This window comes from Furipterus horrens, unplaced genomic scaffold, assembly GCF_987537825.1.
Source record: "Furipterus horrens unplaced genomic scaffold, mFurHor1.1.pri manual_scaffold_4, whole genome shotgun sequence".
In the NCBI taxonomy this organism is placed as follows: Eukaryota; Metazoa; Chordata; class Mammalia; order Chiroptera; family Furipteridae; genus Furipterus; species Furipterus horrens.
The window spans coordinates 7473363-7501286 of record NW_028327174.1 but is presented as its reverse complement, the minus strand read 5'-3'; the positions used below and the strand labels follow the sequence as shown (position 1 = coordinate 7501286).

Here is a 27924-nt window from a genome sequence, read left to right as displayed (position 1 = left end):
AATCACATTGGTCCCTCCCTTGCCGGAGGGGGTTGCAAGGAGAGGGTTTATGTTCACACTGACAGAGAGGAGGGAAAGCTGGCTCCCTGAATGTTCTAGCTTTATCCTCTGTTCTACTGCCAGGTCCCCTTGCAGGAAGAGGAGGAGCCAGGCTAGCCGGACCTCTGCAAGAGGCACGGCCCCCAGGGTGGGTGCACCCTGGACAGGTGCGAGTGATGAGCAGCCCCAGGAGGGGTGTTTGCTGCCTTGGAGAAGGGTTAATTTGGGGAGCAGTGGACTTCGCACCCCTTCCACCCTCCTCCAAGCCTGTGGAATCCTTTAATCAAGTTGGGTGCTGAAATTTCAGCTCTGAAATGCCGCCTTTGTGCTGGCATCCAGGCGGCCGCCCCAGAGTGCGGGGGTCACTTTCTCGGCCCCGTTTCTCTAAATGGTTTCTTTGTTCCTGCTGGGCTGCTCAGTATCAGATGTGATTAAAGGGAGATGAGGTTTGGGTCGGGGAGGAGAGAAAGGACTGGGAGAGGGAGTAGGGGGTTAACCCTTAGGGGATAGGGGAGATGGAGAAGGGGGTGTTTGTCCTCCCGCCTCCTTCCCATTCTGCTCCTGCAGGGAGACAGTGCCTTGCTACTCAGCTGGCCAGGCCTGGGCAGAGTCTCTTCAGTCCTCTCCAGGAACACCTGGGCCCTTCTCTCTTTACACGTGGTCACTACCTGACTGAGGCCCCAGCACATCTGAAACCTGGGGTCTAAGGGATGAGGGCAAGCCAGGTCTTCCTACTCTTCCAGGGTCATTTGTCCTCTCGGGGGCCATTTCCCCTCTTGCTGAATTCCTGGCGATTTCCCGGTCAATCCATGAGATGCAGAGGCCTGCTGAGAGCAGGAGCAGTGAATAGACTGGAAATGGACTAATACCTTGTTTTTCAATAGAGGTGAAAGGGTGGGTTGTCAGAATTACGAGCACATAGATTAGTATTGATTGATCCCTAACACAGTTCTAGAATAGGCTATTGCACATTCGAAAACACTTAGATAATAAAAAAGAAATCCAGGAGCTAGCATAGGGTTTCTAAGAATACTGCCAAATGAACCAACTTTTGTTTTTTTCAATGGTGTCTGGTCTCGAAAGTCAGAGGACACAACAAATCTTGGTTTTAATAAGGCACCAGGGAGCCCTGATACTATGGTGGAGGAGGGTGTACTTTGTGGTGATACAGATTCAGAATTGATTGCCAGTTTTTCCTTAAGAGTGTAGGTCACAGAACTGAGGATGGAGAAGGACTTGGCGGTGTACACAGGGCCTGCTTCTCTTCAACCTTTTTTATTAGTGACTTGAATGAGGATATTCAGGTTTGCAGGTACATAAAGCTCAGGAGGAGAGCTAAGTTGTAGTCAGGATTCCACAAGGTTTAATATAGGTGGGAAGTGGTCAATTCCAACAAGATGAAGTCTGCTAAAGATCAGTATAAAGTCCTGCATTTATCTAGAACAAAACACAACACCAGAATATACAGTCCGGGTGATCTGACTTGGCAGCAGATACTGCCCATGAGAACAGGTTTGCAGCTACCACAGCTTCAGGGAGCCAGCAGTTTGGGGGAGCTGCCTGACAAGCTCACATGACGCAGCTTCCAGATGGCAGTCTGGCCACCCTGGAGGACTGGGCTGGATCTTGGCGCTCTCCGTCCCACCCCAAGTCCTAGGAGGCGGGAGTGGGATAAGGGTGCTGAGGTTGCGGGTCTGGAGCAGTGGAAAAAGCATCACTTCAGATGAGAAGTGGCAATAGGGCCCGCAGATGCTGGGCAGGTGGAAGAGATGCTGGTTAAGAGCGTAATGATGGAGTCAGAGCATCACACTCCTTAGCATGAACCTCTCAAAGCTTCAGTTTCCCCACTTGGAAAATGGGGATAGAGATCGGATCCACTCCCTCCCAGGCTTGAATGACATAAAGCACTTGATCCAGGAGCACTCAGTACACGGTAGTCGTTATTGTTGTTACTATTAGCTGGGCACGAGGGAGCCTTCCACCCATCGCAGCCATCCCCCAGTGGGGCCCAGTGGTGAGGACATTGCCCCTGTTCCTCGGGTGGAGTGGCTCCTGTCCCCCAAGCACAGCCTGGCACTCAGCTGCGGAAAGAGCTCTTGGGGAGCGAGCACAGATGGATTAGGTAGCATATCTGCTGCCCTAGGTTTACACTCAGACACGGGCATCTGCTGTGAGGACCAGGAAGATCCTGGACCAGGGTGCCGCGTGTGTGCGTGTGCTGGGGGAGGTGGCAGGTGGAGGGGTGCAGAGAGAAGGCCCGGCAACACGTCCTAAAGGGCCCGGCCGGCTGGCCAGACAGCAAGAAGTCAGGCCTGACCCGCCTCTCCTTCTAATGCCTGTCTCCTGAATTCTTTGCAAGTTGCCTCTCTGCGGGGCAGGCAGAGGGGCTGCTTGGCAGGTGCTCTGGCTGAGCTCCAGCTGGAGGCACAGCTGGAGTGAGGGCACAGCTGGGCTGGGGCATGGCTCCCGTCTGAGGCCTCGGCCCCTGAGCACAGACTGACCTGCCGCGATGCCATTGTCCTAACCCCCTGCGTTGCCTCCACCTTCCTAGGAGAGAGAGACCTTGGGCTTAGCTGTCCTTTGCATTCCACCGGTAGCTACTTCCAGAAAGCGTCTGAGGAAGCACAGGCACAGGGATAAGAGACCAAGAGACAGGCCAATTCAGGCCCACCAAGCAGGTAACTGGAACCTTTAATTTTATTATGTGGAATGCTTAATGCAGAGTTAATAGGGGCTGGAGAACCTAGGAGAGGGGCGAGGGCAAAGGGAGCTACTGAGATAAATAAGAGGGGGCAGTAATGCGTTACATGTGGATTGTGGGGGCTGCAGAACAGGAAGATAGGGGCAGACAGAGCTACGTACTTTATTCAGATACCACTGGGAAGCAAAGGGCGGAAGGCCGGGGCAGAATGTACATGTCAGGAGTCCAGTGTCTTCAGCCTGCTGCAGCAGCCCGGGGGCTGGGCAGCTCTCTGGGGGGCCCAGGAGTTTGGGGCCACAGAGCCTGGTGAGGGAAAGGGGGTTGGCGGGGAACCAGGAGGGGGGCTCTGTGAATTGTCTCCGAATCCTTTCCTCACTCCGAGGCTGTGCCTCAAGGTCCGGGAGGTTGTCGTGGAGGAGGAGCTGGGGCCCTCTCTCCCGTTTAGCCAAAGAATGAGACTATTTGCATAGAGTTGGATCTGGGGACCTCTATGCCAATTCCTTTCTGTGTTCAGGAGGGGAGGGGCCCCGAGGGGTTGAGGAGACCTCCCTCTGAGCCCCCATCCAACCCCTACACCCTCTGAGGCTGTTCAAAGCTGTCCTCAGCCCCCAAGGGCAGATGTAGCCCACTGCAGGCACTGATGCAGGTCTTGGGCTGGCCTTGATCTTAGGCAGGTGGCACAGGTGGCATAGGTGATGTCAGGCCTCTTATTCTCCACGAGAGAGAAAACGCAGGCACAGGAATGGCAAGGCCTCGGATTCCCAGCCGACCCTCTCGGGTCCTGGGATCGAGGGTCATCCTGTCTGGGGGCAACAACCAACCTCCTCCTCCTCTGCCCAGCCTAGTAGTCCAGGGCTTTAGATGGGATGGGGTGGGGGTCATCAAAGGTAGTGAGCCAGACAGAAGGCCTTCCCTCAGCTGTCAGCCTCTGCAGCCTCCTCCCCAGCCACCACCAGGCCTGAGATGGGCGAGGAACAGGGCACGAGGGCTTGGGGAAGGGGCGCGCTGCCCAGAGCGGCTGGGCGGGGCTGTGACAGGGACCCCTTTAAGGCCGGGACAGTGTCGTATATACCGGCTGCTCCCAGTGTGTGGGGCTGTGGGACTGGGGCCCTGAGGGGCTGGGGTCAGAGATGGCTGTGTAGAGGGGCCGCTGCGAGGGCCCCATGTAGGAGAAGGCCGAGTAGAGGCCAGAGGCCTGGCCTGAGTGGCCGTAGTAGGGTCCTGAGGGCTGGTGGTCAGAGTAGTCAAACTGGGGGCGGGAGATGGAGGGGAAGGCGGAGCCGTAGTGGGGCAGGCTGAGGGGGGTGTAGGCGATCTGCGAGGTGGAGGGCTGGTCGCCGTAGTGCGGGGGCCCCTGGGGCCCCACGGTCTCCGTCTTCACCTGCGCCTTGGCATCCACACCAGGGGGCGAGACCGTGGGCAGAGCCACGCCTGGCGGCTTGGAGATCCAGGCCGAGTGTCCACTGGCCACGGCCAGGGCGCTGCCCAGCCCATAGCCAGCTGCCGAGTAGCTGCCCACGTGGCCCGGGTGCCCGTTGGGTGGCAGGTACTGGTCCAACTCAGCCACGTCAAAGGTCTCCATGTTGGACATTACCTCGTGGCTGATCTCGCCGATGTCCACGTTGCCGAAGTCGATGTGAGGCTTTCCGCCCTCCCCCATGGAGCGCCCGTCCCGCTTGGGGTCGGCCTTGCCCGACTGCAGCTCTGTCTTTGGGGTGGTCGGAGGGGTGGGTGGGCCATGGCTCTGGCCTGGGAAGGAGGAAGACAGAGAGAGAAGCAGGAAATGAGATCAGAGGCTTCGGGATTCTGATGGTTCACCTTCAGAGAAGATGTCTGCAGAAGGCTGAGGGCGGATCCCTGCGGGACCCTGTACATTTCACACGTTTGGGCAGCCTGAGTTGGCATTTATTTACATAATGGTCTTGGGTTGGTCTCCAGTTTTTCTTGAAATTCCCCAGTCTTACAGATGGGTCCTTCCTCCCACCCAGAGCAGGACTCCCTCCATCACCCACTCCCGGAGAGACCCGCTTCCTTTTGAAAAACCCTGTCCATTGGAAAGCTCTCCCTCACAGCAGCTGAAGTCGCTCCCTCCCTGCTCAGCCCAGCGGGGTCCTGCCCCCACTGCAGCTCGCCCGCCCCCCTCCACACACGCTCACTTGGCCTCCTGGCTGCTCTCCTCGCCGACCTCGCCCGCCCGCCTCACTCCTGACTCTCCATTTCACTTGTGCCGGCTTGCCTGTGCCTACTCCTGCGCTGGCCCCCGCCGGCGGTGCCCCCCCCCCCCCCCCCCCCGCCGCCTTCTCCTTCCAGGGCCCCGGACTCCAGGAACCTTCTCTCTGAGGCAGCCCGCTGGCCCTGCGCTTGTCCCCGTTCACACGCCATGCTGCCTGTGGTTCCTCCAGGAGCTGTTCCCGCTCGCTCAGGAGGACTCCGAGGCCACCGACCTTCTCCACCCGTTCCTTTGTCCATTTTCATTCACATATCATTCTGCACACACTCAGGGGCACTGTGCCAGGCACGGGGGGTACAAGCATAAATAAAGTGGGCTGCTGTCTCCACACGCTCAGAGGCTTGGGGACCCCGAGACCCACATATGGCTGGAGGGCCGCTGCAGCAGCACTGTGATGACAGGGCGTGCAGAGGGCTCAGGAGGCCTTCGGAAGAGGCCACCCACCCTGCCCTGGGGACTTGGCGAAGGCCTCCCTGAGGGGGGGCAGCTGAGCTGAGCCTTGAAGGCTGAGAGACGGCCCACACCCACAGTTACATTCTGAGCTGGTTCTGTACATGGGCCAGGGTCTTCTGGTATATGTGTGTGCTCACACACATGCGTGTGCGTTGTTTCTGAATCTCAGAGGATGATGTGTATGTCTGGGGGGGGGGTGACTGGACTGTGGGGTCACCCCCGCAGAGAGACCAGGAGCTCCTGCAGGGCAGGCCTGTGGCTCCTCCATCAGACCAGAGCAAATGCCAAGTCCTGCACTGACCACACAGTCTGGACTTCGGGTTTCAACCCCGGCTGTCACTGTGTGACCCCGGGCAGACCCTATCCTCTCTCAGCCAGTTTCCTTATCAGTGAAACAGAGGCCACACCAAGTAGCTCAGGCTCAGCCTCCTTCCTGAAGCCTTCCTTGACCAGGGTCTGGCGGGTGGCTGGATTTTTTGGAGACCTGATGAATGGATGCTGGGTGGCTCCTCCCTAGAGATGGTGCCCCCTCTGGGTCTTGGGGGGTGGTGCTTGTGTGCACTTGCTTCTTCCTGTATTCAATGTATGTGTGTTCATCCCTGCCCCTCTCGCTAGTCCCTGGGTTTCTAAGTGTGTGATCCTGGGCCTGGAACAAAGGCAGGCACGGGACCCGTCTTCTAAAGGTAGAGCTCTGCTCACCGAGACTCCCCCTGTGTCTGACCCACACACGGCGCTCTATACATCAGGAACCCAAGTGAGGCAGCCCCGGAGCCAGAGGGCCTGGCTCAGACCCCAGATCTGGGGCACGCTACCTCGGTTTTCTCACTCTTCCAAGGAGAGGAACGAGCCTCGGAGCTGAGGTCTGAGCCCAGGCAGAGCGGCTGCCTCATCCGCGATTGGAATGATTGAAGGAGTGTACGCATAAGGCAGTTAGCACAGTGCTTGGCACACAGTAGGTGCTCAGTCAGTGGTAGCTGTTACTATCATTAATGAGAAGGAAACAAGATGCTGTCTGGCCCTTGCGTGGCACGTGCTGAACGTCACTTGCCGTGTCTGTTCCATCAGACTAGGAGGTGGGGCAGAGGCAGTGATCTCTTCCCCAACTGATCTCCCATTTCTCGGGCTCATCCTGTCCCCTCTTCCCTTGTAGCTCACCCCACGGCCTCCTTAGCTGGCCTCTTCATGCACAACAGCACCCCCTTCTACCAGCCGGAGCCACCTTGCCCAACTGCCTTCCCTGACCCCTGGGTCCCCACTGGGCTCCTTCTGGGCCCCTGTACCCCAGCTGGGGTGACCCCACAGCCAGGCAAGCCCTTTCCAGGGCACAGGGCTATTGTGGAGCTTCAGGGTCGCACGCCATTCATCCAGCCTTCCCCTCTCCCCACTGCCCAAGCGCTCCCACCCACGGCTCATCCTAACACCCCAGCCCAGCTCCCAGCCCAGTGTTCACCTGAGGGGTGCTCAGGGTTCCCGTCCGACATTGGGGAGCCCTCTCCCGGGTGCCGGTGGTCCAGGTGGGCGCTCTTGTAGTGGGCCTGGATGGCGGCAGCCCCGCCCTGCTCGGCCTCCCCGCCAGGGCACTCCGACTCCCCCTGGGCCGCCTTCCCATTCTTCCGCCTCCTGGGCTGGTACTTGTAGTCCGGGTGGTCCTTCTTGTGCTGCATCCGGAGCCGCTCGGCCTCCTCAATGAAGGGGCGCTTGTCGCTCTCATTCAGCAGCCTGAAGTGGGGTGGTTGGGGGAGACAGCAGAAGGGCCAGTGTGAGTGTCTTCCCTGGAAAAAACGAGGCCGGAGGACGGAGAGCCCAGCGTGGGAGCTTGCCCTCTGATGTATGGACTGGAAAATGTGAGGCTCAAGGAACCCCAGGCCCAGAGGGCTGTGACCTCACCCCCAAGTCTCTCAAGGGGCTGGGGTGTAAGAAGTGTCAGCCTGCTGCTCCTGGTAGCCCCTGGGGTGCAGTTAGGAGTAGAAACAGGGCTTAGGAGGCGCAGATGTCAGCTGAAGGCTTTCCCATCATGGAAGCAACGTGGAGCTGGCTGCCTCGGCAGAGGGTGAGCTCCCTGGGACTAGAGGCGTGCAAACAGGAGCACCCTGGTGAGGGGGCAGAGCCATCTCTGCTACTCACTAGCAAGTCACCTAGTTTCTGAGCCTTAGTTTCTTCTACTAAAGGAGAACGACAATACCCACTTCACCGGGTGCGGGGCTGAGAAAGTAACGGACGGGAAGCGCTCTGCACCAAGCCTGGGTTGGGGGCTGGCGCCTAGGACAGAGCTGCTGTCCAAGGCTGCTGGGGGGGCCCTTGGACAGGAGGACCTGGGCAGGCCCATCTCAACTCTGGAGTGCTGGTTCTGTGAACTGCAGTGTGCTGGGGCCCACAGGCAGGATGTGAGCACTTTTACTGCTCCTGGGGGAGATCATACCCCCTTATCCAGGGCTCACCGAGGGTAGAGGAAGCTAGACCCTCTCCTCAGTTCAAGACCAGCCAACAACAGAGGGAAGCCCCGAAGGCACTGCCCCTGCCCACCGGCTCCAGCCTCAGGCCAGGGCTGGAGGGTGGGGAGGGTAGAGGTTCGGGGCTTGGTTGCCCCAGAGTGAGGAGGGCAGGATGGGGTACCTTGCAGAGGGTGCGGTGGGGAAAGGACACAGACCTGTGGAATCCTGGACATGAGGGGCTCTTCAGGAGCAGCTCTGTTCTCTGCCTGAAGCGCCGCTCTCACTAGCCCCCCACCCCACGGTGGGCGCCCTCTTCCCCAGTCAGCAGGGCTGAGCCCCCCCTGCCCAGGATGGGAGGGGGTGGTCATACCAGGCACTTCCTAGCCGGCAGCATTCCTCTGCGGCTTAGCCTCCCTCACCGCTCCCTCGGCCCAGGCCCTGGAGCCCTGCACTAGCCCAGCTTTCTCCAAGGGTCCCTCTAGCTGAGTGGTGGGATCCAGATCAGGGCCTCAGGGCTTGGGCAGGGGGACGCTGACATCCCTCCAGCACCCACCCTCTGGGATGCTGGACCCTTGAGAGTGGGTGGGGCAGGCCCTGAAGGTGTGTGTGGGTTGGGTGCGGGCAGGGAAGGGGGACAGAATTGCACATGAGGGTGAGGAGCAGGCTCCGCCAGCAGACACCTCGCTCACTGTCCCATTCCACACCGTCCCTGATCTCTGCCCAGCTGTTAATCAGCTGTGAATCAGCAGAAATGGCAGGGGGCACGGAGGGAGGGTGCAGGCCAGAAGAGAGGGAAGATCCCAACACTGCATCCCACTGTCACCTCCCTTGTTAGTTCCTCTCAGCACCCAAACCTTGATAGGAGCCTAACCTTGAGCCTACCTGCCACGCCTGACACCAGCCCTAACCCTGGCCCCTTCCCTCCCTCAGGGGCTGGAGAGGCCCGCCCTACCTCCAACCCCAACCATAGCCTCACCCAGACCTGGACTCTTTCTAGGCTCTCTCCTGACCCCAAACCCATCCTGCCTCACCATGTGAACCTGGACTCCAGCACCAGCCCACATTCAACACCGACACCCCCCTGCGCCCATCCCCCACAGCTCTGACTGCAAACCCAGTCCTCATGGGCACCTCACTTCCCCTCTGTCCTCTGTCTCCAAGGCTTGGAATAGGGGTGGGGAGAGGGTGGGCTGGGTCCCCACCCAAACCGGAGACCCCAACCTGGGGGGCTCCCAAGGTCGGGCACTGGCTGCTGCTCCATGTGCTCCTCCTGCCAGGGAAGGGGCCTGTGAGCCTGGCGAGCCAGTCTGTGACCCCCTCTTAGTCTCCGGCTCTAATTACTCTCCAGGCAGGGCCATTCACATACAACCAGCACCATGTGATCTGATCTCTGTCCTTTCCCGAGTGAGCGCCAAAGGTTAGCGTGACTGCCAGAGCCCACGCAGCCCCGTAGGAGCCAGGACCTGGACGCTGGTGTGTCTGATCCCAACTCCCTTCCAGAACCCTATACAGTCTGCCCACCTGTCTTTCTCTTTGGAGGTTTAGGGCCCCTGTTTTCCAGTCCTGCCTACCAAATCAGCCCCCTTCCTGATGGCCTGGGAGTCATAAACCTGGGTGGGGGACCTCGGGAGGATCCCATGGAGACCTATCCTAGTCCCAACCCCGGGACCACAGGGTGCCCCTCAGGATGCAGGTAGCCTGCCCACATGCTGGCATAGCCTTTGATCCTTGCCACCCTATCCTGCCACCACCCTAGCCCTGGGACTGAGTCCTGGGCAAGCTTTCCCATCACCCCGCCCCAGGCTGGCGCCTGGGGGCACCCTGAGCTCCTGTGCTCACAGCTTGGGTGGTGGCCAGGCCTGAGTCCTCTGGGCTGGGGGAACAGGGGCAGGGACAGTGGAGGGTCCACTCTTAAATCCCCGTTGATGGGGTTCTGGGAGAAATGGGGGTCCATCCTTGCTCTGATGCTCTCAGTGTGGTCTGCTCACCGTCCCCATGGCCTGCTCTGTCTGCCTGTCTGTGTCCCTCCTGCTGTCCATCTCTCACTTGCTCTTCTCTGCCCCATAGCATCAACTGTACTGACCTGGGCCGAGCCCCACATGGGTGTGGATGGACCTTGGGCAGAGGAGCTAGATTCGACCTCTGCTTTTGGGCAGAGCTGTACCCTCTGGGTCTGAGGCCTGTGACCTGCCCAGGAGGAGCAGAGTGCTGAGGGCTGGGAGGGGAAGAAAGGGCACCAGGCCTTCTGCACACACATGGCCAAGGACAGGGTCAGGGGCTGGATGTGAATCCCTCTTGGTCTCTTCGAAGCCCTCCTGCTCCTTCCGTCACCCTAAGCTTTTGGCCTTCAGGATCCAGTCCCCGCTGTGCTGGGGGTCAGCAAGGGGGTGCACAGCAGCAGCCCAAACCTTCTGAAACCTGGACGCTTTACTGCTCTCCTCTTCTCTGCCCCCACCCTCACTCCCCCCAAGCACACCTGAGATGAAAGGGTGACCTGCTGCTGTCACCAGGGACAGCGTGGGGGAAGACCACGGGATGAAGAGTCAGGAGATCTGGGTCCTGGCCCTGGCTCCCTGGCTCTGCCACCAGCTGTTAGGGGGCCTTTGCCGTCCTTCTGCCTTTTGGGGCCATCTCTCATGCAGCCCAGTGACCTTTGGAGGCTCACACCTCCTGGAGCCCCGGTTCTCTTTGTGAGCTGCCCAGGACTCTGAGGGTGGGGGCTGCCCCAAGGAGACCAGGCTGAGTAGAGGGCTGGCAGAATTCCTCCTTGGGAGGATGTTTTTCCCTAGAGGTTTGGGCTGGTCCCAGGGAGCCTGAGAGTCTGAGAGACCCTGGGTAGGAGGGGGCCAAGGTTTCCTCCTGGCCAGGGTTCTCAGCTCCAGCTTCAGGGTGGAGGGGTAGGAGGTTACTCAATGCTGGGTGGGGCCCTGGAAAGGAAGATGGCGCCGAACTGGGAGAGGGAGGTGGGGAGAGAGAGAGAGAGAGAGACAGAGAAGCCTGGCAACTTTGGGGCAGGGTGGGAGGGGGTGGCTTCTTTAGGTGTGTCCCCATCCCTGGGGGATGAAGAAGCCCCTAGACTGAAGGAGGGCGGGGTCAGGAAGGCACAGTGAAAGCAGCTGGAACAGGACAGATTCTTGCCGCCACAGATTTGTCCCTCAGCACGTCTCCAATCCTCACTCTTCCAGAGACTTCTGTCTGAATTCTCTGCTTTCCATGAACTTTCACCGGTTCTGCAACTGGCTGCCTCAATTTCCCTGCCTCTCCATCCAGACCCTCGATTCTTTGCCAAGCATTTCCCCAGCAGCCCCCACCACTAAACTGGTGGCCGTGGCACCCCCGACTGCGTGCGCCTGTGGAAAAGCGGTTAGTGAAGGCCTGCAGTGTGAACCCTCCGCCGTCCTTCCCTCTCTCCAGCCTTGACTCCCCCAGGAAGAAGCAAGCCCAGGCCCTACCGCCTGCCACCGACAGAATTCCAACCACGAGGGGGCGCCTTTCTGCCCGCTGCCCCGGGTGGGGAGCCAGACTAGGCCTCGGGAGTTCTGAGCCAACACCAGCCCAAGGGGGTACTTGTGGGGGCAGGGCGGGCCCGACGCCCACACCTGGCCTTCCAACCCCATCAGGAGATGGCTGCCCCTGGAGAAGGGCCCAGGGAGTTCCTGAACCCGCCCGCAGCTGGAGGGCCCGCGGGAGGCCCCGGCGGGCGGCGGGTGCGCTCACCTCCAGAGCTTGCCCAGCGTCTTGCTGAGCTCGGCGTTGTGCAGGTGCGGGTACTGGTCGGCCAGCTTCCTGCGCGCCGCCTGCGCCCACACCATGAAGGCGTTCATGGGCCGCTTGACGTGCGGCTTGCTCTTGCTGGCGCCGTTGACGCGCACGGGCATGGGCACCAGCGTCCAGTCGTAGCCGCTCAGCACCTGGCTGACGGCCTCGCGGATGCACACGGGAAACTTGTCGTCGTCCGCCTCGCCGTCCTGCTGCTCCTTCTTGACCTTGCTCAGCTCTCCCGGCCCTGGGCTGGCTCGCAGGCCCGATCCCCCGCCGCCGCCGCCGCCGCCGCCGTCGGGGCCCAGCGAGGGCGCGCTACCCGGGGATAGGCAGCGAGGCTCCTCGGAGCCCACGGGGCTCAGCTCCACTTCGGAGAGGTCCTGATCCTCCGCCATGTCGCCCCCGGCCTCGGCCGCCTCCCCGGGGCCCGCCTCCGGCGTCCTCGCGAAGAGTCCCACGCTCACCTGGACGGGAAGGAGGGCACGATGGAGCGGCCCCGCGCGCAGCCCCGACGGTGGCCCGAGACGCGACGCGGGCACAGCCCCGAGGTGGCGTCCTCCCTGTTCCCCGTAAACCCACTGTAGCCACCGGGCCACGCACACATGCCATACCCGGCTCAGCCCCTTAGCTCCTGCCTCCACGTCTTCCCACCGCCTGGTCCCAACCGTCTCTTGGCGTGGGTGGATTTAGGGTTTTTTAAAACCTCCTTTTGGGTGGAGGTTTGTTGATGGAAAGGAAGAAAAACGGACTCTTTTTTTCTGCTCTAATCCTGGCTCCTGGAATTTCCCACCTTTTCTCTCACCTCTCCGACTTTCCTTCCGCCTGCCCCTACGGAGTCTGGAGGAGCTGGGTGGGGGGCAGGTGAGGGTGTCAGCCTCTCCCCACCCCAGGCCTCATAGCAGGGTCCCAGGCCTGGGCCGTGGAAGGAAGGACAGGGCTGCGCACTCACTCACCTCCTCGGACCTGTCCTCCAGCCTGGGGCTCGTCCTTAGGAAGTGGAAGACCGTGTCCCAAGGTGTGCGGTCCAGCTCGGGGCTGGGGGTTTACGCTGGTGGGCTCGGAGGGAGGGGCTGGGGGGCCCTGAGCCTCAGGCCACGGCCTCGTCAGGACGGAGCCTGAATCCTCACCACCAACCACCCTGGCCGGACAGCCTGAGACTGACTGAGCACTGAGCTGCTGCCGAGGGCTGGGGAAGGAAGGAGGGGGAGAGGGGGAGGGGGAGGGGAGGGAGGGAAGGGCAGAAGGTGGAGCCTCCAGCGCTTTTTCCTTCGTCCCCAACACTCGGGCTCCTCCGCCAGGCCCCCCCATCCCAGCTCCCTGCGCTGCGGCCCCAGGTCCCGCTCGGGAGGTGTAGGAGCCGGGGTAGTCAGGCCAGGAAGGCCAAGGGATGGATGCACGTGCGTGGGGTCACAACCTGTTGCTTGGAGGAAAATGGGGCCCAGCTGTCACTCCCCAATCTCTGCCTTAGGTGGCCAGATTGGCAGTTGGCAGAAGGTTGGGGCGGGATGAGAGGCAGGCAGGTGAAGGTGCTGCTGGCAGGGAGGGTGGCTGGTTGTGTTGCTCAGCTGACATCTTATGGAGCACCTGCGGACCAGCCTGCCCCCCAGCTGCCTCTCGGCCTCACCCCTGCCCAGGCTGCCCCCTCCGCCTCAGCTGAGAGGGATCCAGGTCTCTACTTGGTAGGGCAGGGGCAGCTCCACACTTCCTGCCCAGGGCAGATGACCCAGCTTGACCCCCGGTCCCTTCTCCCTGGACACCCAGTGCATGTTAGGCGGGCTGGCTCAAGGCAGACGGGACTGAAGTTACAGTAGGCTGGGCTGGGGGCTGAGGGTCCTCTTCAGGTCTGTCTGAACGGCTTCTGGGGCCCCGGTCCTGGGACCCCTCTCCCTTCCCCCTGGGTTCATACTCTCTCGGTGGGGGGAATCCCAAGCCTGGTTATCACAAAGTCCCCACTCCTGAGGAAGGGTGGGGAGTTGCCCTGTCCCCCTCTTCCTCCCCTTTGCCCACTTCTCCCCTCGGACCCCTCCCCAGCTGGGTGTGCCCTCCATTTTTCTGCCTTGCCCATCACCCAAGGCTCCTTCTCTCCTCTTTCCTAGGTCTTTCCTCCAAAGGCCACGTCCTTTCTCTCTTCTCAGTGGGTGGGTGTGGAGCAGAGGTCTGAGTGTTCCTGGGGACAGATGGGGCCTGGGCTGCACTGGCGACCAGGTATGGTTCTGAGCTGGTCCAGGCCCCAGGCCCACTCAAGGGAGTCCTGTCTGGCGTGGGGCTAGGAAGGGGGTCCAGGCAAGGCCTCATGCTTGGGAAAGGCCAAGGGGGTGGAGGGGAGTGGGGAACGGGACACAATGAAGTAGTCACACGAGGCGAAGGCATGTTGGGGGTGGGGGGAACGGACATTAGAGCACACACACACACATGCTCGCACACACAACCAGCCAGACAATCGGGCCAGTGTGTCTGGGGCCTCGGAGCCCAGTGAATTAGGAGTTTGATAAGGGTTTTCTCTTTCTCTTGCTCGCTGGCCTTGGACAATCTCCCCCCAGTTTTCCTCGACGCCACCCCCGGCGCTGCCAACCCTCCTCCCCCCGCCTCCCTTCTCTTCCCTGTGCCCGGACTCTTGTTCGGGGCCTTGAAACAGTGAGCTGTCTTTGTTCGAAATACAGGTGAACGGCAATCATGTGATTAACACACACACACATAAAAAGCTTTTTAACAGCGCCCGGCCGGCCTCAGAACCGCCCAGAGAGGAGCCGCCCTGGATGGACAGAGGGACGGCGGGACGAGCATCCAGCTGGCCGTGTCCGGCTGCCCTCAGCAGCCTCCGACCCCCGCTGCTGCCCGCCGGCTGCCCGCCTGCCTGGCATCCCTTGATCCCGGTGGGTCCCCATTCACCCTTCCACCCTGGGTTCCTCCTCTTCGAGAGAAGGGCCCCCCTTCTGCCTGTGGTGTCTGTGATTCGGTCCTGAGACCCCTTAGGGCAGGGAGGGGTGGCTGTGGAGGGAAAGGGCCCAGGGTAGGAAGCTGCGTGTGGGGTCCCGCAGCTCCCTCTCTGCCCCCCCGCCCCCTCCCCTACTCTCCTTGGGCCATTTGTGCCAGGATGGGGGTGGGGGTGGCAGTGGGCGCTCTGGGTCTGCAGAGAAGCCACAGTGGGCAGAGCGGACCTCTCTTTTCCCTTCCCTCTGTCCCTCTCTCCTTCTCTCCTGTTTGCTCAGTGCTGGGTTTGGGCTTTCTGCTGGGAGGTGCTGGATGAGGCAGGTGGGCCTGCAGGGGTGGGGGAAGGGCTGTCAGATTACCAGGGCGTGTAGGGGCAGGGACCCCCTGCTGCGAACACTTTCCTCCACCCACCCGCCATTTTGGCAACTGTGACCCCCTCCATCCCATTCCAGGCCCTGGGGGTCCAGCTTTCGCCCGCAGGGGAGGGTAAAGGCCCCAGATTCATCCCTGGAGAGCAGGGAGTTTGGGGAGGGGGGAGGGGCGCTGGATTAAGACACCAGGCCTCTGCCCTTGGCAAATCCCCCAGGTGGGCCGGTGCCACATTCCGTTCCCTTCCCCAAGGATGCTGTCAGGACCCTTCCCCCACCACACCCCCAGCCAACCTGCCCGGCCTCGGTGAGTGTGGCAACAGGTGGACTCTGGCTGTCCTCCCTCCCCAGCAGAGAGGGGCCCAAACTGTGGGTGTATCAGTGGAGATTCAGGCTTCCTCTTCTGGGCGGGGAGGCCTTTCAGGAGCAACAGTATTTTCCTGGGACCCAACCTGGGAGCTCTCGATACTGATCCCAGACTTACTCCTCAGACAGCCCCTGAGAGGAGGAGAGAGAATGAAATGCTGTCAATCAAAAGTAAAACCTGCTGATGATCCCACCTGGCAGAGCTGCTGGGGGCCCAGTGACGCTTAACCCCTTAGCTTCCCGCGCCCTCTGCCCAGGGCACTGGTCCTGCTTTGCGGAAGGCTCCACCCTCCGTTCCCTGCTCTGGGCCTGGTCACCTGGGGCAATGGTTGCACTCCCACCGTGCCTGTGTCCCCAGACGCACTGAGACGGAATGGGAAAATCTGCTGTGCCCAGAGCAGGGGGCGTGCAGGGGTGAGGGGCAGTTTTCCCAGGTGGGCATGAGACTCTTCCCAACTCCCTCAGAGGACAGGGATGAGGACCAGACAGGTGGGCCACTGGGACAGCACTCTCCCACCTCTAGGCTCTGCGTGGTCTGGGTTGTCCTCTCCCTCAATCCTGCAAGCCTGTGCCTCTCCCAGCAGCTCAGACACACACCACCCACCTCTAACACCCAAAGGGACACTTTCAACCCCACCGCTGGTTTGTGGAGACAGGGTTGGCCTCGGGCAGCGCCTCTCAGCATAAAGATGCAGTCACCTGATTCTGCATTTCTGACCAGCTAGCTTCCCTGCAACTGCCCAGAGCGCTGGTTCTAACTCCTGCTGTGCTTCAGAATCCTGTGGAGTTTTTAAACGGTACTTCAGTACTGGCGCCCATGGCGGACTGGCCGGTTCTGAATTGCTGGGAACAGAGAACAGGCAGGCACATTTGCTTTTTGAAGCTCCCTGGGACCATGCTCACCTCACTTGGCTATGACGACCCCCTGCAGGACCAAATGCCTCCAGGGACAGGGCAGGGGGCTCGGGCAGGGGTGGGGCTGTGCCTTGGGGAGGGGTCTGGGGTCAAGGGTACAGTAGTGATCAGAACAGAAGCTTCATCTGGGTGAGCGTGCGGGGGCTCCCTTGAACGTTTCCTAGGCCACCCCCATCTCTGGACAGACTGCGTCCTTCTTGGTTTGAGGGGAGGAAAGAGCACTGGACTTGAAGTGGGGGACCTGTGCCATCAGAGTCCACGTGGCCTTGGGCAAATCATGCTATTAACCTCCCAGGACGTGGTTTCTGCATGTGTAAAATGTGGATAATTTTATATATTCTACCTTCACGAAAGGCTTAAATGAAAACGAACACATGTGTTCCTAGTTCAATGTGTGGTGCATAGTAAGTACTGGATACGTGGTGATGGGAAGACGTGGTTTCATACTGAGCAGTGGGGAAGAGGCCTCCCTTCAAGTGCGCAAGTGCTTCCTAAGCAGCCTCCCAGGCCTTGCCGTCACGTCACGGGGTTATAATCTGCCCGCCGACCCCCAGCTTCCGACTGGGGTGCTTTGCGATCGCTTCCTCATGGGTGGGCAGGCCCAGCCCTGCACACCCCTGTCGCCGGACTGTCGGTCCTCTCCGGAACCCGAGGAGCAGGTGCTGTTATTATCTTCCATGTAGGACGGAAACTGAGGCACAGAGAGGTTTGGTGACAGGCTTGAGCTCCCCCAGCCGACGATGGGAGGGTGTGGGCTGGTGCCGTGGTTTCCCTCCCAGGCCCAGCCTCTGACCACTGGGCGCTGCTGCCCCGAGCCCGAGGGCCAGTCCTCTCCTTCTCCTGCCCCCTCCGTAGGCCTTCCCACCTGCCCTGCCCACTGCTTCCTCCAGCCGTGGCTTGCAGCCCAGCTCAGGGCCTGTCTCAGGAATGCCCTCCTGGACCCTGCAGTTGGACTTCTCGTCCTCTATTACTTCCCCAGGAAAGTGACGGAGAAGCTTCGTGCCTGCCTCACCTCCTCACACGCAGCCTGGTGTCCAGGCCAGTCTCTTCTCCCTACTGGGAGCCCCCTCCTCTGGGTATCAGGCTCTCCGGGGCCCAGCGCCAGTCAGTAGTGGCTTCCTGGAGGCAGAGGGCCTGAGCGCTCAGGGAGAAGGACAGCATTCTGGGGCCTCCCCCAGCAGGGGCTCTCGCCTGCCCTTGTTTCTGGTCCAAGCTGAGGGTCTTGGTCCCAGGCCAGGAAGGCAGCCCCTGGGGCCTAAGTGTCCCTTCCGCTTCCAACCCCGCCCTTTCCAGGAACAAGGGAGCTGGGGCCAGTGCCCAGCGCTGCCTTGGGGCAACGGGTCTCTGCCCTCTTCTTAGAAGCCCTCAGAGTAGGAGGCTGCTCATTCCGTCACCCAAGCCCAGCTGCCAGAAAGCCCTTCCTGGTGTCTCCCCTGAACCTCTTAGGCTGTGGTGAACTTCTGTGAATGCACCCTGTGTGCTGAGTGCTGGGCCGGCAGCCGGTGTGTGGAGGTTGATGGAGGCCAGAGCCTGGCCTCAAGGTGCTCAGAGTCTGATGGGAAATACCCTCCTGAAAACCCAGAACCTGACACAGAGAGGTCCACTGTGGCCAGACGGGCGACCAGAGAGCCCCAAGGGCTGGGGTCACGTCCAGCTGGGCTACGGAGGAGGCCCTGTGTTGCCTCGACTTCCTTCTTGCCTCTCTGGGCCCCAGTTTCCCATCTGTAAATGAGGGACAGGCTCGGTTATCTCTGAAGGCATTTCCAGATTGGATAGCCCACGAATTATACAGTATTCCCCCACTTATCGCGGGTGTTACGTTCTAGACCCCGCCGCGATAGGTGAAAATCCGCGAAGTAGGAACCTTACATGTATTTTAGTATTTATATATATTTTAAGGCTTTATAAACCCTTCCCACACACTTATAAACCGTTCCCAGTCCCTTATTAACCTTTTCCACACTTTTATAAACACTACTTATGCTCTTAAACATATTCTACACTCTTAAACCTACGTAACTTTAACAACATACATATACAGTACCGCAAAATCCCATGATATAGCGAAAAATCCACAATAAATAATTAAATACAATATTTTTTAAAATCCCGCAACACAGTGAGGCCGCGATAAGTGAACCGCGATAGAGAGAGGGGCTGCTGTATTCGAAAATGAGGCCAGTGTCTGACCCAGTGTCTCCGAGGTGGTACCCCAGGCCCCTTGGTGCTTCTCAGATATTGATCGCGTTTTTTGAAGATAGTTTTGTGGGAAACGCTACTTTCTACTTCCTCTTTTTAGAGATACTGGGCCTGCTACAGTGTTAACAGATTTAGGTGCTGCAGTTGAGACATGGATCTTTGTTTAAAATTCTTATCCCCAACTCCTCCTCTGCCTCCTCCTCCTCTGAATACCTTTTCTCCTGTTCTGGTCCCTTTGTCTCCCCCTTCCTCCCAAGAGTCAAAAAGGTGGGGTGTTCCTTGGGGAGCTCTGACCCAGGAGGGTCTGGGTGTCCCTTTGGAAATTGTCCTCATTTTCTCATCACCCCAAAATCCCAGCATGGAGCTCCACGACCCCCACGCCCTCCTCTGCCCCTATGCCTGACCTAAGCTGCAACCTCGTTGGCTCTCCCCGCTCCTGAGGTATGGCTCAAGCCCCAGCAGGCCTGGCCCTGTCCAAAGACACCTTTCCTATTGGCTGAGATCAGGAGCCTCCCCTGCCTCCTGCCTAGCTCGCCTTTCCAGCAGGACATCACCCCTGTGGGGGTTCGTACCTGTGAACGGGGACTGTGTCCCTTTCTGCCTGGCACATAGAAGGCGCACAGCGGTGTGAATGAATGAGTGACTTGCAGGTAGATCAACATCCACCAACAATAAAGTGTGGTGCTCTTGAGCCAGACAGCTTCAGGTTTGAATCCTGGCGCCCCATTGATTAGTTATGTGTTCTTAGCAAGTGACTTAATGTCTCTGAGTCTCAGCTTCCTTCCAGGTTGTGGTGAGGGTTAATACAGATAATGTCCAAGGGGGGGAACCCCCAAGAGCCGGAATTTATAAAAAGTTGTGTATTTATTCTTACATGTTTAAACCTTAGTCACCTACAAAGTTCTCTGTCCATTTGATGCAATACACCTATCGAGACATTTTTTCCACTGCTAAAATCAGTTCTTGTACTTGTTGATTTTGATGCCTTTTAGTGCTTCTGCTGTTTTTTGTTTCACCTCTTCCGGATGGGCAAAACATTTCCCTTTGAAGACTTTTCATCCAGGGAAACAGAAAAAAAGTCACTTGGGGCAAGATTGGGTGAGTAGGGAAGGTGGGGCATGGGGCTTGTGCGTTCGGGCCTAAAACTGCTGGACCCTCAGCACAGTGTCGGTAGGGGAGCTCGTAAATCCCCCATCAGGAAATGGGCAAATGCATTGAAAGAATCTTACAGAAAAAAAATTCACTGAAGCCGAATGCAGCCTCCCACAATCGCACACGCCAGCTGGTACACTGACACAGGCGGGCTCCCGGAACACTCACTTCATGGAGGAAGCCTGTGCTACAAGGGGCCCGCCCTCCACGAGATAATTCCGTTTTTGGGGTCCCCCTCATATGTAAACACTCTCGACAGTGCCTGACACATAATGGGGCTCTGTAAATGGCAGCTGTTGTTATTAGCATCTCGGGGCACTGCCTGCAAAGGGTGGCTGTCAGTTGACCTTGGGTTTGATAGTAGTCTTATCCTGCTGAAGTGCTGTCATGGATGTTCTCCCATGTGCTCCCAGTAACACCAAGAAAAAGCAAGTGCTTAGCCCAGTGCCCAGGACAAAAGGTAGACATAGTAACTGCCTTCTCTCAGCCATTTCAGCTGTAGGCCAATGTCCGTTTTCCAGGTAGGGTGGCTAACATATTGGGTGTAATAATGTCTTGGATATAATAACACCTGGGAAAATCTCTTCCTTTTCTAGGGGAAATCACTGACTTTGACAAGAGCAAGGCCCTGGGCGTGCTCACCTGCCCAAGTGCTTTGGTGCAAGTGAGAGTGTAATATCCCTGGGAGGGTGCCAGGCACAGGAATTTGTCTTGCCGCCCTACCAGGTGGCAAGTTGAAAAGTCAGAGTTTGAATGTCTCCCGTTTGGGGTTAGAACCTTGAGTGGAAGTCTTGGCTTTGGCAGGTGCAGTAGGAAGAGCTGCTCTTGACTCTGCCACGGTCCCAACTCTTGCTGTGTGACCTTGGGGAAGTCAGTTGCCTTCTCTGGGCTCACTCATTCCTTCATCTGAACAACAAGGGAGTTGGCCTCTGAAGTCTCCAGGTTTATTTTTTAATGTTATTTTTCAATTACAGTTTACATTCAATATTGTTTTGTATTAGTGTCAGGCATACAGCATAGTGCTTAGACAATCAGATACTTTACAGAGTGATCCTGCGATATTGCCGGTACCCACCTGGCACCATACACAGCTATTACAGTATTACTGACTCTATTCCCTGTGCTGTGCTTTACGTCCCTGTGACTACTCTGTGACTACCCATCTGTACTTCTCAGTCCCTTCACCCTTCTCACCCACCCCTTCCTACTCTGAGGTCGCAGGGGATACAGGAAAAGGCTCCCATCTGGTTTGGTCTCTCTGGGGCAGCTGCTTAGTGCTGGACATGCGAGTGCACAGGACAGAACCCACTAAAATCCCTGCCCCCCTCCTTCTCTTCCCAGAGAGCCTGTCCCCTGGCTGGGACCAGGCTCTCTGGGGGCAGTGCCTACACTTCTGTCCCCGCAGTCAGCCCTGTACTCATTTGCTCTAGGGTGCACAGAAGCGGCAGACACACGTGCACACGGAACAGAAAACTTCCAACTGCAGATGGATCGAACACATGCTTTCTTCTCATGGCTGTTAGGGTCAAAATCCCCAGTCTTCAGCCTGGTGGGTGTGACCCAGCCCCACTCGCATACCGGGACTCCAGCCTGCGTGGCTAGGTGGCTGTTTCCCTGCTCCTTGAGCTCAGGAAGGGCTTTCTGGCCTCCAAGCCTCCACAGTGCGCCCCCTCCGCTGAACTCCTCCAACAGCTCCGCCTTGGCTCTTCTTTGGGGCTCAGCCTGAAGGTCCCATCTTACAGAGATACCTCCCCATTCCTTCAGGATCAGTTATTCTCCGACAGCACCTGGCCTTTCCCTTTATAGCACTCACTGCCATTTATGGTCACATTTATCGTAAGGTTTTTCATTATACTATACTGTACTATATTATACTATACTATAAACATATAAATATATATTTATATAGGTTGCATATAATTGTTATAAAATATAATATATATTACATATCATATGCATGAAATATATTATGTAATATATAATTATATTACATATTATATACACTATATATATTTTATTGTGAAATTCATTGTCTATTTCCACAAGGATGTCACTTTCCTGAATCCTTGGTGGGCAAGGGAGAGCCTGGCACACCAGAGGTGGCCATGAATGAATGCACGAGTAAATGTAACCTGGTGGGGAGGTAGGGGAGGGACGGAGTGGGGGGCTCTGGAGAGGTGATGAGACCTATCAGGGAGGCTGAGGCTTAGAGACAGGAGTCTTGTCCAGGGTTTCCTGGGATGGAGACAGGCATCTTGATCCCCAATGTTCTTCCTTCTTTTGGAGCTGGGAGGCTCTGGAGAGACAGGCTGGGTTTAGTGGGGCACCAAAGCACCTGAGGGCCTTGGGCACAGGGAGGAGGGGTTAGGGAACCTGAGCCAGCTACCCAGGCAACTCCACCCCTTCCTCCAGCAGGCAGGAAGGACAGGGCAGATCTGTCAGCTTCAGACACCACGGGCTGACCCCCCCACCCCCCACCCCCCACCCCAAGACCCAGCCCTAAGCCCAAGGAAGCTGCAGGGAGAGGGTGGGGTGGGGGTGGGGGGAGACAGGAAACACCCGGGTCTTTCCCTCCTCCCTCCTGCCCCACCTTCCGCCCCCATCTCTGGCTAGAGCTTGCAGCCCCAGGCCTTGGCACTAGGGGGACGGGGGCGGGGGAATGGGGACAGAAATCCCATTCTGGCTCAATGCCTTCCTCTCCTCCATTTGATTTCCTGGCTTCAGGATGGCAATTGCCCCGCAGCCCACGGAGAGCTGCGCTGGGGCCTTGAGGCTGCAGGGGAAGGGAGAGGGTGCTGGCACTTAGGCCCTTCCTGTACACCGGGCGTTGGGCAGACGCCCCCGCGCCCCCGGCTGGGACCCGGGAGTTCTCTCTGTGAGTCCCAGCTGTGCAAGAAATTGTGGTGTAATCTTGGGTGGCCAGCAGCATCCTCCTGTTCTGCCAGTGTGACACCAACCTGGTGTGGCTGCAAGCTCTTTCGAGAACTTGCTGTAAATACTGAACCCCAGGTCCTGTTCCTCGTCTGAGATTTGGGTGGGAATCTATTTCTAAAAGCTTCACTGAGATTATGACGCCGCTGGTGCAGGAACAGATGGTCCCTAAGGCCCCCTCCCCAGCTTCAAGGTCCCCACCTCTGGGCAGGCATCCCTCTGTGCTGCCACCATGCCACCTCACTGCCCTGTCCTGGGCAGGGACACGCTCCAGGCCTTCCCAGTGGCGCTGGCAGGGAGCTGCGCTGGGCTGCCTGGACCTGCTAGCGCCAGGAGGAGCTTGGGAGGGGCCCTGAGAGCCTGCCCGGCTGCCTCTTCCTCCTTCCTCCTCCTCCTCTTCCTTTTGGCCTTTGCTTTCTCCCTTTTCCATTTTGTCGATGCCTCTTTTCTGCGGCCTTGTTTCACTCTCTCTGCCTTGATTTCCTTCTCTCACCGTTGCTTCCTCTTCCTCCTCTTTCTGTCCACAGCCCTCGCTCTCTGGGGCGCTTCCCAGTTTTCACCCCACAGTTGGGTGTTTCGGTCTCTCGGTATCCCCCCCTTTCTGGCCCTCTCTCTGTCTTCGCTCTCCTTCCCTAGCCCCTGACTCTGCTCCCCCCACCCTGCATTCCCTGTCCCTGTGCCCTGCCAATCCCTCACCTGCCCTGTCCCCAGCCTGGAGGTGTCAGCGGGCTGCCAGGGAGTGGAGGGTCCTGGGAAAATCAGACCGATGGGGAGAGGCGACAACTTAAGGGAAACCAAGATTTGTACCCAAAACTAGCAGTTCAGCCTCCTGCCCTGACCCTCAAGGGCCTCCCCGCCAGCTCCAGCCCACGTTTCCAGGCCACCTTGTCTGTCCTATAGCCCAGGTCACCCTGCCGCTCTCTCAGGCCTGTGACCAGCACCCCGTCCCTATTCCCAGCTGAACTGCCACTGTTTCTGAGGCCCCTCTTCCTGTGTTCCCATGGCACTGTGTCTGGAGTGGCGTGGGGGTGGGGACAGGCGTGAGGACAGGGAATGAAAGCGATGGTGGGCTTTGCCTGAACAGACCAGTTCCTCCTCTGTCCTCCAGGCTCAGAAGAATCACCTCTTGTCTTTCCTCAGTGACCTGCCAGGACAGGTGGTATTGGGCCTCTAGTCCTATTAACCCCTCAGGGCCAGGGTGGGGTCAAGGACATGAGCCTCCTAGCTACGCTTTGAGGGAGCCTCCCTGGGGGCCAGAGTGACCAGGCTGGGCCTGGGCCCCCCACACGCAGGTGAAGAGGCCTCCTGGCCACCGGGGCCTGGCTGGGCGCCTCGGGCAAGGAGCTGGGCCTGGCTCCCCAGGGAGGTCGGGGTGTCCTGCTCTCCCTTTACTTTCTTCTAGGAGCTCTGGGCCAGTAGAGCCCCTGTTTCTCCCAGACGCCCTCTCTACCCCTGCGCCCTGTGGGCCTCATGGCCCCGGGTGTGGGGACACGCGGAGGAGCCGCCGGGACAAGGGTTAAGTCGGCTACTCTTGGGACGGCGTTGGCTACGGCTATTCCTCCGGGAGAGGAGAACAAGGGACCCATTCTGTGTGTGGGAATTAATAGCAAAGAGTCATCTGGGGTGTCATTCAAGCCCCGATCAGCTCCCAGAGGAATGCGAGAGAGAGAGAGAGAGAGAGAGAGAGAGAGAGAGAGAGAGGGAGAGAGTGTGGGGGTGGGGGGGAGGCAGGGAGAGGCCTGAGGCAGAGATGTCAAAGGAAGGGCATCAGGGTCTGGCTGGGAACAGGAGCCTGCCCTGGCTGGCGGGCCCACGCCCTGCCACCGGAGACCTGCTTTCCATCACAGATGCGTCCCTGTCCCCGCTCAGGATGGAGACCCTTTCCTGCCATTCTCTTACCAAGGGTCTCCCCATCCAGTCTTCCCTTTTTCCTCGGATGTCTGCAGCCTCCACCCCCACGTAACCGTGTCCCCTGAGGCCTGGAGCCCAGCCCAGGCTGTGGGCCTGTCAGGGCGGGCAGATGGGCCCGCTCTCTGGGGCACCCCTAGTCCGCCACCATCTTTGCCGTTGTTCCTTAATGTTCCCCGTGGGCACAGCCCTGAGGCTGGCGCTGTGGAGGCCAGCTTGGGCCCCCGAGTGGTGCCCTCTGTGCCAGGGTCCAGTGGTCTTGCTCCAGGCGAGCTCAGACACATTCCTGCACGTGGGGACACCAGGACGCTTCGGCCACTGCAAGGCTCAGCCTCCCCTGCCCATGCCAGCTAGGTTGTGGCCTGTGCATGAGGCCCTGCAGGCCTTCGGGGACATCTTGAATGTCACAGCCTAAGGAAGGGCCTTAGAGAAGCTCAAGGTCAAATTCTTGGTTTTTGGGATGTGTGGGCTGAGGCCCCAGAGGGTACCCACCTACCCATAAGTCATCTCCTCTCAGCCCAGTGACATGGCTGCTCTGCTGAGGGCTCCCAGGCGCCAGAGGAATGTTCCTGGACTGCGGGGCAGAGCGCTGGGTGCAAAGGATGGAGACTCTGCTGCCCGTGGCCAGGGCAGCGCCCCTCCATCCGCCCGAGCCCCGCGGCCCTGACGTGTGAGACGGGGTCACCGCGCACTCACCTGGCGGCTTTGTCGGGAGGCAGCTAGTGTAAGGCGCCTGGCACAAAAGCTAACCGCGCAGCGCTGCTGTTATTTCTCTTGTGATTATTAATATTACTGGAGGTCTAGGTGGCTTCCAGGGCCCTTGGGCGGAAAGGCACACCGTGGGCACCATTTCACTGTCTGAATCTGTGTCTGGCAGCCTGTGCCCCCTTGGGCCAGTCTTAGGAATCCTGTCCCTGCCCCTCCTCGGCTGTGGTTTCAGTGGGGGCAAGTGTCCTGGCCCCCAAACCTCCCTCGAGCCAGCATCGTTTCCACATGTGGTGACTCATCGGGCTGGTCCTGCTGGAATGTGGTGTCCTTCCCCCAACAGCATGGTGCAGAGACAGAGTGTGCAGCCACTGTGGGAGCTCTGGAAAGCTCCGAGCCTCAGTTTCCCCCTTGGGAACATAACCAGCCTTCCTCACCATGGGAGGCGTGGGCAGGTTGAAGCCGGAAGGGATGTTAGAGGTGGTCCAGCCACACGCCCTGTGGCGCAGAGGAGGACCTGAGTTTCAGAAAAGAAGAGCTTTTCTGAGGTCGTGAGAGATGGATAGAGCTTGCCGGCCCCTCTCCTGGGCTGGGACCTGGCTTCCTGGGTCCCATCCTGAACGCCACCTCTAGGAGCCAAGGGGACTGGGTAACTCCTTGCCCCTAGCTGGGATGGGGGAGGATCTACCGAAAAAAAGGAGGTGGAGCCTTTTACAAACTGTAGTTGCTCTACAATCATGGGGGTTTATTAGGTGGGTCACTTTGGGATCCCCCCTTCGCATGAATGTGTTGACCCTCTGGTCTTGATACCCTGGGAGGAGGATGGCAGGTGGTCTAGGCTTGTCCCCATGCTCTTCTCCAAACCCCACCTAGGGGTCTAGGGTGGTTGGCGCCCTGAGCCCAGAGGGACAGGCTCAAGGTGGGTATGAGGCAGGCAGCCCAGGGGCCCCTGCCTGGCTTGGGAGGCACGTGGGTGTTTGAGTGTGGCGTTCTCCAATATATTCAAAGTGAAGGGTGGGCCGATGAGGTCTCACTGTCTCTCTGCTCTGGGCTGAGTCCGACCTTGAGGAGCTCATAGCCTGGTGGCCTTGACATTCGTTATTTTAGCTGCTGTTCTCAGCATACTGCTCAGCACATAGTAGGTGCTCAGGAAACATTTCCGGGACTGAATCGAGTGATGGTGTGGAGACAACCGCACTGCTGACAGGGCGAAGTGTGTGGGTGGGGGTGAGGTTTGTGTCTTGCCTGGAAGCAGAGGAAGGGACCAGGAGTAAGTGTGGAGTGATGGTGACAGGGGACTTGCGGCCAGCGAGGGACGGGTGTGGGGGGAGGTCAGCGGCCAGGGAACTGGACAGTACTGAGTTCATGTCCTCATTCTGCAACCTCTTATCTGCAAGCTGGTTCCCTGCCCTGAGCCTCAGTTTCCTGATCTGTCATTAGGGACGGTAAGGTCTATTTCATGGAGTGGTCACGAGGCTCAGGACAGGCAACACATGGGCGCATAGTAGGCTCTGGACTCCATCACGCTGGTCACAAACAGTGTGACATGACACAGAGCTCTTTGGAGAGAACAGATATAAATTATAGGAATATTTTAGAGACACTGTGACAGATACAGAAATAAACACGGGTTGCATTGTATTAGATTTCTAGAGGCCAAAGATCGATCTTCAGAGGGATTTATGAGTTTACCCATTGCGTGGGGAATCCCTCAGTGCCTCCTCCACGCTGACTGTCTGCTGACCACTAGGGACAAGGAGAGAAATCGGGAGCTGCCCCTTGACCTTGAAGTTCATGGTCCTGAGGAGGGGAAAGGTAGATAAACGCCACATTCACTGCACCCAGCATCGTCGACGTTGGGTGCAGACAGCACCGGGAGTGGGGTGGGGTGGGGCGTCTTCCTGACCTTTGGCAGGGGAGGCTCAGGGACTAGACTTTTTTGTTTTTTTTTAAAGTATATTTTATTGATTTTTGTCGTTACAGTAGTTCCCATAAAGCCTAGACGATTTTTATTGACACCAGTTTCAAAGTGTGTGAAGAAAAATAGCAAAACAGAAATGAATCAAAATTGCCAAAGGAAAACCACAAAAGTGCTTTACAGTTTGTTTATAGCCAAACGATCATATTTAGTCTGTGACGAGGGTGCATGTCACTATGCTTGCTACGCCGGGGGTCAGTCTGAGACCTACAAGGGTCTTATGAAATGATTCTGTGATCCAGCAGCTGAGGGTGCTCGGCGAAGGCAGCTGTGCCAGGGCCACCAAGGAAGACTTCCCAGTGGAGATGACATTTGGGTCAGATTTAAAGGGAAAGAAGTGTTTGAACAAAGAGAAAAGCAGCTTAATGGTCATTAAGGTAAAAAGAAATTCCGTAGGGAAGGTACAGAGAAAGGAAAGCATATGGGGGACCGGGGAGCCATGCACACTACTTGGGATGCAAGGATTTTTGGATTTAGGGTCTGGAGAACAGGGGAAGGGCCAGTAACACTGGAAATATTGGCAGGGGATTTTATCCTGAGGATAACGGAAGCCATGGAGAAGTTTTAAGAAAGAGAGAGGAGGTGAGGACATGGTCAGACTTTTTATATATATGTTTTTTCACTCTCACCTGAAGACATTTTTTTTTTTTCATTGCTTTTAGAGAGGGAGTGGGGGAGAGAGAGGAACATCGATGTAAGAGAGGAGCATCGATTGGCTGCCTCCCATACATGCCCGGACCGGGGATGGTACCTGCCTGGACTGGGGACCGAATCCACAACCTAGGCATGCGCCCTGACCGGGAATTGAACTCGCAACCTTTTAGTCACAGGACAATGCTCCAATCAACAGGGTG

At 58.3% G+C, this 27924-nt stretch overlaps 1 protein-coding gene across 1 annotated transcript; it reads right to left on the bottom strand.

Annotated features, from left to right (window-relative positions):
• Positions 1-2718: 2718 nt before the first annotated feature.
• On the bottom strand, positions 2719-12769 carry SOX10 (SRY-box transcription factor 10). The gene is made up of 4 exons (XM_090272452.1): positions 12571-12769; positions 11573-12081; positions 6874-7142; positions 2719-4489 (listed from the first exon to the last, which is right to left on the bottom strand). The coding sequence occupies exons 2-4, from the start codon at positions 12010-12012 to the stop codon at positions 3786-3788; spliced, it is 1413 nt and encodes a 470-aa protein (XP_090128578.1). The 5' UTR covers positions 12013-12081; positions 12571-12769; the 3' UTR covers positions 2719-3785.
• Between the last annotated feature and the right edge of the window lie 15155 nt (positions 12770-27924).